At 36.8% G+C, this 12379-nt stretch overlaps 1 protein-coding gene across 1 annotated transcript in view; it reads left to right on the top strand.

The window, feature by feature from the left end:
• The first annotated feature begins 98 nt into the window (after positions 1 to 98).
• Positions 99 to 12379, top strand: part of MTPN (myotrophin) — a 41134-nt gene continuing 28853 nt past the window's right edge. Inside the window, exon 1 of the mRNA XM_026868114.1 lies at positions 99 to 119. Coding sequence (XP_026723915.1) covers positions 114 to 119 — 6 coding nt within the window. The 5' untranslated portion in view covers positions 99 to 113. The remainder of the gene's footprint in view (positions 120 to 12379) is intronic.

Raw genomic sequence — 12379 nt, 5'->3', positions numbered from 1 at the left:
CCTCCCCCGCCTCGCGGCCCTCTCGGTTCCTGGGCTTCCTCCGCCTCTCACCCGCCGCCCTGCTCCCCTCCTGCCCGCCGGCCGACCCTCGTGCCTCCTGGGGAAGTTATTCTATGTCCGTACGTGAAACTTTCTGGACTGACAGCCGATAACCTAGCCCTGCCTCGCTGATATTATGTGCCTATGCATATGTGTGGCCTCGGTTTGCTTTATCCTTCTTCTCTGTGCCTCAGGGCTCATCCTTAACAGGGTGTTGCTAAGCTGCCGGGTGTGTTGAGGCTTAACTCGTTAACCTTCTGTGAAGCGTTTTGATATTTAGTTAGGGTGAGTGCTACAGGAAGAGTAGAAACCTGTGTGATGGGTGAAAAGGCTTAAGGTACGTTGTAGTATTTGGAGGCTGGATTCTGTCCTCATTTGCCTTCAGTTGTCAAATGAGGTTTGTGGGAAAAGTGCATGTGTTTCGGTGAATCCTTAGTGTTCAGGAATATTGTCTAGAACCTGTTATATCAGAAGTTTAGGTGTAATTTAGCTATGATTAATTAGGTATCTGAACAAGTTAATGATTGCCTTTGGGGGCTTGACACATATTGACATGTCTTGCTGTGATGACAACTGGAGTAAGAAGAATTCGTCAACTTTGTTGAAAATTACCCAAACTTGTTGCACTCTTGGCAAAAAGAAACGTGTGCTAGTACTTCCATCTGCTTTAGTACAAAGTCCAACAGCTTAGCTTGAATAGTCTTCTCTGACAGGTTCAGCTAAGCTACTGGACTTTGCATCAAAGTGGCTGTGCACTCACATTCTTTGTTCTGTCTGTAAAGTGCTAGAGGTAATAACTGGGAATAATGTAATTATCTCAATTCAGCTTTTTGTTAAGGGTCATATGCCTATGTCTGTGTATTAAAGTTGCAATACTACATTGATGTGTCGTATTTCTTCTCAGCCTTGGGGGCCTCCAGGATGTTTCAGCAGCCCATTTGGGTTCTTGCTACAGCTTTTACAGGAATTCCATGTGTATCTAGAGAATTCACTGCACGCTAGTGATTAATGGATCCATGTGTATCTATTGCTGAAGCAAAAACTTTGTCAGTAACGATCTTGAGTCAATTTATATCTATTTACAAGATCACTGCAGTACTAACTACAAAGTCTTCTTTTATATTCCTACTCTTCCTGAGTAGTGCTGCAACTCATGTAGCAAATAGATTTATGTGATCACACTTCATCCGCTTCATTGCGAAGTCAAATACTTAGTTCCATCTGCTACTGGAAGAGGCTTGATGATGCTATAGTAAAGAGGCTGAAGGACATCATCTAAGTGCACTAATGATGTAGAAATCCTTAAAAGAGAGATACTGTCTGTGGTTAGATGATTACATTAAGAGAGGCCTACAGTCTTTGAACAATCTTACATTTCAGAACTGCTTCTGATGTAGAAGGTGAATAAACTATGGGATTTTTCTGCTTGTTTGTGACCTAGTCTTGGTCATTCTTTTCCTCCACTTGAAAATATGCACTGTTAAGCATCCTACTTGCCAGTAACACAAGAAGTCTAATGTGTTCTTTTCTGTCCATTATGGTTTTTTGACAGATTGTGGGCTAGTAAACTCTTAGCATGGTTTCTGGTGAAAACAAAGGTGTTATGAGCAAGTTTTGACTGACCCTGTTCCTTCCTAATGGTTTGTTAAATTTTTGACTAATTTTTGGTAAGTTTTATAGGAGCGTAGGTCGATACTGGTGGGTTTTGTGAAACTAAATTAAGTAGAGGGAGGTACCTTCACGGAAGAAAAGAGTACAAGAATGAGCTTATGTTTTTCTGCACAGCAGGAAATGTTAATTGAGGAGGGACGAGAGAACTCTAAATTCCCTCACTGTAGGAGAGGCCCCAGTTAGAGCTTCACATTCTTGGCTCCTAAAGGAATGAAATATGTGCGGGCAAATCATGCTTTGATAGTTACAGTTCTCAGAAAAGTATCTTTTCCATGCTGCGTGTTCTCTTTTGACTGTCTTCCTTATCAGTTATATGGCTTCTGCTCCCTGCTGCTTTCCTGTTCTAAGTATGATTTAGTGTTCAGGAATTTTACTTATATAAACTTTGCAGTAGTAGAAATTTCCTCTCCCTGTAATGTGGGAGGCAATCTTATATATCTTACAGTCTGCATCTTCATTAAATTCTTCCTTGTCTGTCTTTCTGAAACTTTTGATTTCCAGCTTCTCATTTGTTTTGTTTCTTGTTCTAGTCTCGTTTCCTCATTAGCTGACTGGAAACAATACAACTTTTAACTATAATCTTGCAGTTTTGCTGCCCATTTAAACATGAAAGTTTGACTGCTGGTTTTGTTTTGTATCTGAATGGTGGGGCTTGAAATGCTAAATGCATGACCCTGGGCACTTTAAAAATAATTATATAAAGTAAGGCTATATGAGTTGAACTCTGATAATCAGTCATGACTTTTTTCATTTGTGAGTAATAAGCTGTGGAGGTTCTGTCTCTGGAGTTATTAATGTCTCTTTTTTTACCATCTCAGATGTGGTTAGTAGGTACAAACAGGAAAGTAGCCTAATGGCTTTCAGACTTCGATTTAGAGAGCAAGTGAAACGAAGTATAACGTGCAAACCTTTCTTTTCAATGACATGGTTTATTTGCTTGAAGTAGAGGAAGCTTCTGCGGCTTCAACAGTTCTTGGATAGAGAAAGGGTACATAAGGAAGAGTCTCCATTTGCATTTTATGTATTTCTATGTAAAGAGATGTTGCATTCTGTTAAAGATACTTTCTTCAGACACAATCTTTCAGAGAAGCAGTACTTCTGAGAGGAGGCAATGAAACAGGCAAATGCCAAATAGAAGTGCTTCGTTGCTAAGCAGAAAGCTCACTGCCAGTGTGTGCATTTGGAAAACATTGTTGGCTTTTAGTTGATAAAAATGTGAGATTATTTGTATTGTTTGAAAGGTCCTTTAAGATGTATTAGTCTCCGTTTCTCAACTTGCAATTGTGTCAACTTTGTCATTATTGTAAATGTTAATTTCCATGGAAGTACTGTAGTTAGTGTGTTATGCTAGCAGTTAAGTATTGTAATCTATGATAGCTAGATTAAAAAGTAGTTTTTACTGTTTGCTGTCTTTGATGTCTTCCATTTGAGTATAGCCAGCATATGTTGGCTTCAGAGGTGTCTTTGCAGGAATTGAAGGGATTGAAGGAATTCTGCACTCTTCCCACATACATCCACTCAAATTTCTTAAATTCCCCAAGAAAGCATAAGCTTTCATGGGAACAGATGAATCAAATGTGCAGTTAAATGGGTGAGGCAAACCCACACAGATTAGACCGATTTGCTTCCCTCGAGGGGGGGAGCAGGGGCTTAAAAATTACTAGTTAGAAGAGCAAGGTATACTAAGCCTGCAAAACTTCTTATCATTAATTGTTTGCTCTCTTTCCTTTTCTTTATCCTCCTTCCCTGGTGGAATGAGATAAACTGTACAGTTGCTTAAAGAGACTTCTCTATCAACGTGTACATGTAATGTTTTCAATCAGCAGTAGATTTCCTAGGCTAAGTATAATTCCTGTTCAGTCACTAGGCACTAAGTTTTTGGCAAGATAAACTTGAATTTGTAAGGAAGAGGTTACAATAAATGTTTTTTCTAAAGTAATCTAATCTCTTATAGTTTAACTGAGAATTCCTCGCTTCATGAGCTGCCGTAATCCCTAGAGTGTTCCTTCCTAAACATACCAGTGCTTACAGTAATCAACCTACCTAATACTATAAGAAGATAGGACAGTCAACCAAACTGGAAGCACCAGATTTTTACTGCTAAGAGGGCTGGGAGTTTGAAGTGATGGTAGGCTGTGAAACAAATGTTTTTAGAAAGTATGAATATGGTATGCTTGCCTAGTAGGCATTTCTGGTGTGGAGTCTTGTTTTTTAAATAATAAACCAAACAAAACCAAATCCCTAGAGGACCTTCAATAACTCTGCTAGAAAGCAGGCACTACCAGTGCCTTCTTCACAAAACTGTGATACTACAAACAGTCTTGCAGTTCTTTGGGATATAATGATGTTTGAATACATGTCTTGAGAAATGTGGGAAAACTTGACTCCTACAAAACTAACTGGAGGGACTAAAACAAAAGCATTGTTCACAAATATCTTTTTGAAATAGAGGTGGCAGTCAGGGGTATAGTTAAGGTCTGCGTTATGAAAAAGGAGGCTTAAATATGTCTGCAAGAAGAATTAGAGTGGAGAAATAAATAGCTTTTAACTGAGGACTAAACTTTTTTCTTTTGAGTTCCACTGAAATGACTTCTACTCCTTCAGAAACAAACTAAATGAAAATAAACACTGAAATGGTTATTATATATGGGTGGATTACTTAAGTTACAGATTAACCATTCCATAGATACATTGACATTATCTCACTATGCTGAAGTGTACCTCATTATGACTGTGTTGGTACCTGGATTGCCTCTGTTTCAGAAACTCTTTACTTGGTCTTAAGTGACAGGGAGCTAGAAAGCCTTACTGGATTACTGTGCAGTGTAAGTATACCTCAGTAGTTTGTCCAGGAGCATATCAGGTCTAGTGCTGACCTCTGGGAGCTGACAGACTGAATTTACCCTCTGTGAAGCCTCTTGGATATCTCTGTATTGTAACTCCACAGTATTATACCAATACTTGTACTATGTGGGTTTTTCTTTATCTGGAGTATTCTAGGCCTTCTGTTATTTTCCTCTTGATTACGTTAAGTGTGATAGAGTATGATTCCTAAAGATACAGTTTTATTGCTTAGTTCTACTTAAACTTGGTGTTCAATTTACATTTTGTGAATTTGACCATGATGACCTAAACCCTTTTTTTATGAAACAAGACAGTTGCTTGCTACTGTAAGCTGCTGTTAGCAGGTTCCATATTCATGGTAGAGTTACTCTTAACTGAAATGCCATGAATGTACTAGAAAAACGTTAAGAATAACACAGAATGGCAGCTAATTTTTAGTAGTGGGTATAATAAGATATCTGAGATTTGATGAGAAACACCTTTTCAGGATGGTTAATTTCCCTAGTCTGATCCAAAAAAGTCTGAGGACATGTGGCAAAGAATTGCTCACAGAAATTTTGTGCATCAGTTAAGTAGTTTATATGAACAGCAGGGAGTAATAAACTCACCTGTAAACCTGGTATTGTGGTGGAATGTATGACTTGCGACTGAATGAACACCCCAAAATTCTCAAATCTGTCCTTTTTCTGAAGGTACTGATATAACTGATTCTGAAGCCATTTTTGTCTGAAACGTAAATGGAGTTCTTAAGGCTGATCACGAATCTGGAACCATGAAATGTACTAGTATCTTTCTGAGATGTTGAAGTCAGGCCTATGGTCATTTTGTCCATACATTTGGCTTCTGTGATCTGAAACTCTTGGTGGCTTTAAGAGATTGTCTAAGCATGTGACTCATATTTGACATTTTTATGCTTAAATAAAAAATAAACCTTGTTTCTGTTTGGGCTGTTCTTATGCTGATTTGTCTTGGGTCTAATTAGTGTTTGCTGCAAAAAATGTGATCAAAATCAGATCCTAATAAGACATCGAATTTAAATTTTTGCTGCTGAAAGTTTTACTAAGGTATTCCATTGCCTAAATTCAAAGTGAATTTTTTCTGCTGTGAATATATCCTGTTTTGTTGAAGTTTGTGGTCTTCAGCATATACATTACTAAATACAACACTACAAAGTTAGGAATAGGTTATGAATAACAAGCAGAGAATTCAGTGGTGTGAGGAAAATATTTACTTCTAGTACTACTCCTTTTTCTTCCCACCCTCCCTTGTTGTAGCCTTAGTTCTCCCTCTTATCAGTTTTTACCTTTATTAAATCCTTGTTTTTCAAACCTGGCTCGTCTTCCAATTCAGTTAGTTAACTTTGATTTCAGCAGGAGGTCATATGGAAGATGAGCTAACCTTTCTAGAAGTCCAAGAGAACACTTCTGCCTCCATTTGGAATAATGGAAGGTTGTGTTAGCTGTGAAGGTTATGAACTGAATGTTGATTTGGGTACTGTGGAATTCGTGAGTCATGCAGGCCACATAAGTAAAAATACTGAATGAATGGATCTTGTAGCACTATCAAAATGTGTAAAAAAGGAATCCCCTGGACAGTTCACAATAAACCAAACAACATCTATATGCTTAGCTGTTCAAGTATCAGGACTTGAAGGTCAAATATTCTATCCCAATTTTAAGCAGAACATAGTGGACTCAGAAATGCAGGATTAAGAATTTTTATGAACTGAAAGGCACTTTAAAGGTGTAGAAGAAAGGTAGGTAGAGAAAATTTAGGAAAGATACAGAAAGCCAGGGGATGTATAAAATTGTGTTGCTTAAGCCACATATTCATTTTTTTATATGCATCCCCAGCCAGGTGTTCTTAGCATGTTTATGATTTTCTGTTTATGCTTGTTTGAACTTCTGTATGTTCACACTTTTGTGTGGATGCATAAAGTTACTTCTTTGTACCTAATTTGCACACTTCTAAAGTTGAAGGTTGTATTAAGTTATTCTTAATTTTTCTTCCTGCCACCTCTAGCAAAAGTTCCACCTTGAATATTGTATTTACCAGCCAATACAATTCTGTGGAAAGAGGCAGTTTTCATTTGTGTAGATAGATCTCCTATTACTAGGCCAAAAGCATTAGCTGGAAGTAATAAGTGCCTGTAACTGACCAGTCAGTTATACAACTGTTTTTCTTACAAGTTGCAGTTTCAGCAACTTGTAACTTTTTTAACTAATAGATTTTTTTCTGATTTAGCTCGTTATGAGGAGGGGTAGGTACAAATTAGCCCTGCTCATATTAAAAAGTTTGAAATCTTTGTTGGATGCTGGTTATACTATTGATTCTTTTTACTGCAAATTGATGCTAAACCCTATGTTGATGGTGACCACCAATGGCAAACACATGCCAGAGATGGGGAGGGAAACAATAGTTTTCTTTAAATGTTTCAGGGACTAGTATCTGTTGCTGTCTCATGCAGTGAAGATCTGTAGCTCTGACTTGGAAAGCAATTGGTATTAGTAAGTCCTATTGAACAAGCTACAGTTCTTGTCTTAATTCTCAGTTTGGCTGGAATGTACTCGTGTGTATTTGGGTTTTTTTCATGTTTGAGGGTTTTTTTTTAATAAAGGACAGCAAATACCTTCATGTTATTGTGAAAGCAGTTGAAATTCTGGTGAGGAAGAGTAGGAAGGGGAAGAAAAATATGGTCTTGTAAACTCATAATGCATAGGCAAATGAATATGGCTTTGAAGAAGTTTGGGGGAGTTGGTTTTTGCTTTTTAGCTCTTTAACAGTTTTTATGATCTTTAGTCTTTTGCATGCAGTGTAATTCTGTAGTTTAGTACAGCTACATAATATGCCCAGGGTTATTGCATTTCTCCAAAGAAAGAATTTTTGTAACCACCTTCTGCAACAAGAATTAGAGTATGGTCTAGATTTTTGTCTTTGCTCATACACTTTGCTGCCTTCCTCGCTGGTTACAGGCCAAAAGGGAAATGGTGAAATCATTTTACTTAGCCTTCAGCTACACTTTGAAAATCAAATAGAGTAATTTCATGCACTGGCTAATAAGCTGAACAGACCAAAACATCACTAGAAAGGTATTCTGGAGATTTGCCTGTCATACTTCCAGCCAAAGTTCAAAGAATATTCTAAAGTGTATCTAATTATGGAGTCAGTTTATAAAACAGGATTCCATGCTCAAAGTTTCTTATCAAGACCTGATCTTTGCTCACAATTATTGTTGAATGACTGATACTTTCTTTCTGCAAACTCCAGTAATTTATGAACTTGCTTTTTACACTTGTGGCCTATAAATTAGTGAATAGCTTCAAGAAGGAAAGATGAGCTGGAAGTCCATTTGAGACAAAAGATAGAAGAGCTCTCTATAGAACAGTTACTATCAGCATATCTCTTTTAAACTGATTTGTTAGTGATGGTATGATTGCAAATGCCATAGGCAATAAATATTTAAAAATTATTTCAATGGCTGTTCAGAAACACTTCCAGTACTTGATTCAGGTAATGTAATTAGGAGGAAGAAGTTTCAAGTCCTTACCTTTTTTTTTAAGAAAAAATGGTCAGGAGAGTTCCAGTGGGGTGAGATCGACATTTCTATGTATGCCCCATATAAAGAATTTCATCAGATCCTTGTTTTCAAGTGAGGCGTTTGGGATAATCCTTATTTCTTGGATTGCTGACATCTCAATAACTTCAATAATAGTATTATGGATATTTAGCATGGTTTAAAAAAACTTGAATTTGGCCCGTAATGAAGTATTCATTATCTGTTACTTAAATTTGTCTTGGAGATAATAAGTCAGGAGAAATACATTTAATTTCAAAGTATGTTCCTTTATAGTATAATACAAAATTCAATCTTTAGTTCTGTTCTTGTGACAAGTTAGTAGACTGTATTTGCAAAAGCATTTTCAACAATAGTTGCTGGTGAAATTGGAAAAAATAGCTTAACTTTTGTAAATGGATTATTTAAATTATAGAAGTGCAATATCAGTATTGGTAAGTTTTAATGAAAGTATTACAGTGAAGCTGAATACTAAGTGTATATAATGGCTTTACAGAGCCATTTTGTGGATGTTAAAGCATATGGTTTCTTGCATATATGCTGCTTAGAAAGCAGCATTTATCTTATGCATTTAAAACCAGCTTTTCTGCTGAATTTTTTTACTTCCATGTTTTGTTTCTGTATGATTCCAATCAACTGCTTCAGCGTGTCAACAAAACTCTCTGTTAAGGCACAAAACTTCTAGAACTCATTAATACTGCTTTTGATATTTCATATCTTGTTTTGCGTTGCTGTGTGAAGAAAATGTAAACTCAGTGTGCACAGGAAAATAATGCCTGTTAATCTTATATGAAAACTTATTTAGAAGCTAAGCTTCATTGCTTTGGGTTTGACAGAACTCTTGATCTTGCCTTGGACATATCCTTTGTTTAGAATCTAGAGAGAGTCATGCTTATGTTGCTAAGCCCCAATTATAATATTTAAATTCAGGGTTTTTTTGAACTATAGCAGTAATTTTTGGAAGATATATTCATTTTCTGTTTATCCTCTCATATCTTTATGCTGCAGTACAACTTTTAACTTTGAGAACTCATTTTTATTATTGTGTGGGTTTTTTATTGTTGCTAGTTTTTAGATCATGCATAGAAGTCAAAATATCAAGCTGGCATCTGTTGAAACTGAAACCCACTATCTGGTGTCTACTGTTCTAGAAGGAAAACAGTCACTTCCTGTGCATTCTTTAGACAACATGTACTGAGGATTTTAATACAGATGTTGATGTCGGTGCTCTTACAGTACCTGAAAGTGCTTTAATTCAGAGCTAGCAACTAAGTGCAGGTTGGATCATAGTGCCTTTTATTCTCTGCTCAGCTGGTTAACTTTTGGAGCAGTGATCTAATGATGGAAATAGCCTGAATCCTATTACTAAAGCTTTGGATTGCTTTATCCTTGAACTTAATATTTTACTGTAATACAAACTTAGTGACACTGAGGAAGTGAAGCATGGTGCAGTGTATTTTTATCTGTCCAAACTTGCTTTCAGAATGTCATGACTAGATGATCTGACATGTTAAGCTTGAGTTTGTGTAAAACTACATGAACAGGTGTTTTGTAGATTTTTCTGTTTTGATAGTGTCATCTGTTGACAGGCTCCTGATGGTAGAGTACTGAATTACTGAGACCTCATCTGATTTCTGGTTTAAGTATGGCTGATGTCTGATATTTCACCGTTATCTGGCACTTACGTGGGCTGGAATACTTTATGATTAGTATACACTTATAGTGGGTATCATATGAATCAGATCAAAATGCGGCAGTGTTAAAACATGGAGTCTGGCCAGTCATTTCTGCATGAAAAACACTTTTAGGCCAGCTCAGTGTTGCCTGTGAAAATGGACACTGTGCTGTGTTCGATGAATGCGGTACTAAACACGTCTTTAGCGTGAGCTGTTAGTTTTATGGCAAGATAAGGTATACAGTCATTAGATCTGGATGTGATTCTTTAAGAATTAGTCGTTAAATGGTTTTGGTTTTGTGTATTGTCTGGTAGATAAGCCCTGGTGTTATAACTAAAGCATTTTAACTTCAGTTCCAAATTCTAACAATTCTTCTAAGCAGAGGTAGCTTAGTGTTTGATCACTGGCTGTTTCAGTTCATGATCTAGAATATTTAGCTCACTAACATTCATCAATTAAAGTAGTACTATGGACAGAGTCTCTTGTTAGAACTGATAAAACCTTTGTCTGCAACAGTTTATTCTGTCAGAACTAGTTGCTGCCATTACTGTGAGCTGTTGCCTAACAAAACTTTTAAATAGGAATTTGTCAAAGCTATGAGAAGCTACAAAACTGGTCCCTTCATTCCTGTTTCATCACTTGCTAATGCAAATAGTGAGTGGTTTCCACTATTTATCGCTCAGGTTTTAGTTAGATTAAGGATTTGGTCAGAGGAGGGGGAAGAGCAACAGTTTTCAATAATGCATGTATTTGACACATCTCTGAAGCTGGGATTGTAGCGTAAGTTTCTAGAAGCTGTAGCTAGGAAACAGGTTCATTACTGTTCTACAGAACAGCTCATGTGTCAGGTTTGTTTGTCTTTAAAAATGCTGATACAACAACCAAAGCACAGATGGCTCAGTATTTCAGTTTGTTTAGCAGTTGTTTCTGGAATTGTATTCTTTTGTTTCTGACAAAGCACTTCAGATTGCATTTGATTATAGTGGATAAGCTAGATACTTGTTTACCACTAACAGAACCTGAAAAGTATGCTTGTTAAGTACCTTTTTTGTTGGCTTAAGCCAAACTAAGTGTAGGAGTGCTTATAAAAGCTTTCTAGAATACTCTAAATACCATATCAAGGCAGGAAAAATCCAGCATTGGGTTCATAATTAATTTTCTTCACTCCTGTAGATTAAGTAGTGTTACCATTAGCAGTTGAGGCTTCTATCAAAGTAGAGATTTGTGAAGTAGATGCACATTATAAACATGGACATCTACATCTGTCTGCTGTGGTTATAGAACTTGCTGCCAACTGGAGACACACGCAATATCATCAGAACAGATACTTCTTTTTGACAAACGAGTTAGGGTCTTTTAGTGGGAATGTTGTGCTGAAATTCTTTGAGTAGCCTTTTTTCAGATTTTTTTAATACTGAAGCTTAGATGGTACTCAAGAAATGTCCTTCTCAACATCTATGAACTTGATTTTGGTTTTTAATCATAATCTACAAGATGTCTTGTGGATGCTTTTGCTATTTGTGTTTGTTTCAGTAAGATGTGATAAGAGGAAGATAACCTGTCCCAAATATTCCCCAAAACATACTGGGAAAATTCCTTGTTGCTCCAGGTTTTGAAATTTAGAAGATGAGGAATTAAAAAAAAATGGGCAGTGTCAAAAAGGTGTTATTAAGTATCTCTTACCATGAACACAGATAATCTGTAGAGAGGCTTAGCTGATGCAATTGCTCTAGGCTGTTAAACAAAACCCAAAGAACTTCTGAAGTTCTCTAAGTGGAAAGTAGTTATCCTGTACTATAAATCTAGGTCATTTGTTTCTGTTCAATTGTCCACAGACAACCATGATCCAATCAGGCTGCCATTGGAAAACTACTGGAATGGTTAGAATTTGCTGAACCACTGAGCAGCAGCAGCAGTAGTCTCTCTGTGGCAGACTGAATGAGACAGGGTTATGTTAATTTATTTAGTGGACTGAAAGTAAGTAATTTTTGAAAATACAGAGGATTTAAATGAAAACTTGGATCCTGCACAGAATTTTTGCAGTTGCCGTGGGAAACTGCCTACTTGGAGTTACAATGAGTTGATTTCTGTTTTGGCAGGAACTTATTGCTAGTCTTTAACTAAAGAAATTTGCTTCAAAATCATAAACAATTCACAAGTTACAACACTTAATCTTTTTCCTTCCCTTTCTGCTCTTTGGACTTAACCCAGTCTTTGAGTTATTAGTTACTTTGCTGTGTTTCCCAGTCTTGCTCTTAGGCTGAATATTCACCAGGAGCAATAGCGTCATTCTTCATGTGAATCAGAAGATGGAGACAAGAAAACCTGAGACTCAGTAATCTTGCTGGGCAGAAAATATAGAAAACTGTCTTCTCCTGAGGCCTCCTTCATTGTTTGAGTAGTCTTTTCAGTGCATCAGGTTGAGTGGAAATGTGGAATTTCTTTCATCTGTTCTGCTCAATTCTTAGTTCTGCATTCTCCAATGCATCTGTCAGAGTTTTTTTTCTCTTACAAGAATAAAGATATACAAAAGTTTAAACAATATGCTGCACTGATTTGTGTTATGAGCTGGTCA

The sequence above is a fragment of the Athene cunicularia genome, assembly GCF_003259725.1.
Source record: "Athene cunicularia isolate RWA chromosome 1 unlocalized genomic scaffold, athCun1 chr1_part2, whole genome shotgun sequence".
Taxonomy (NCBI): Eukaryota; Metazoa; Chordata; class Aves; order Strigiformes; family Strigidae; genus Athene; species Athene cunicularia.
The sequence above is the reverse complement of the archived record's forward strand: the minus strand, read 5'-3'. Positions and strand labels throughout refer to the sequence as shown.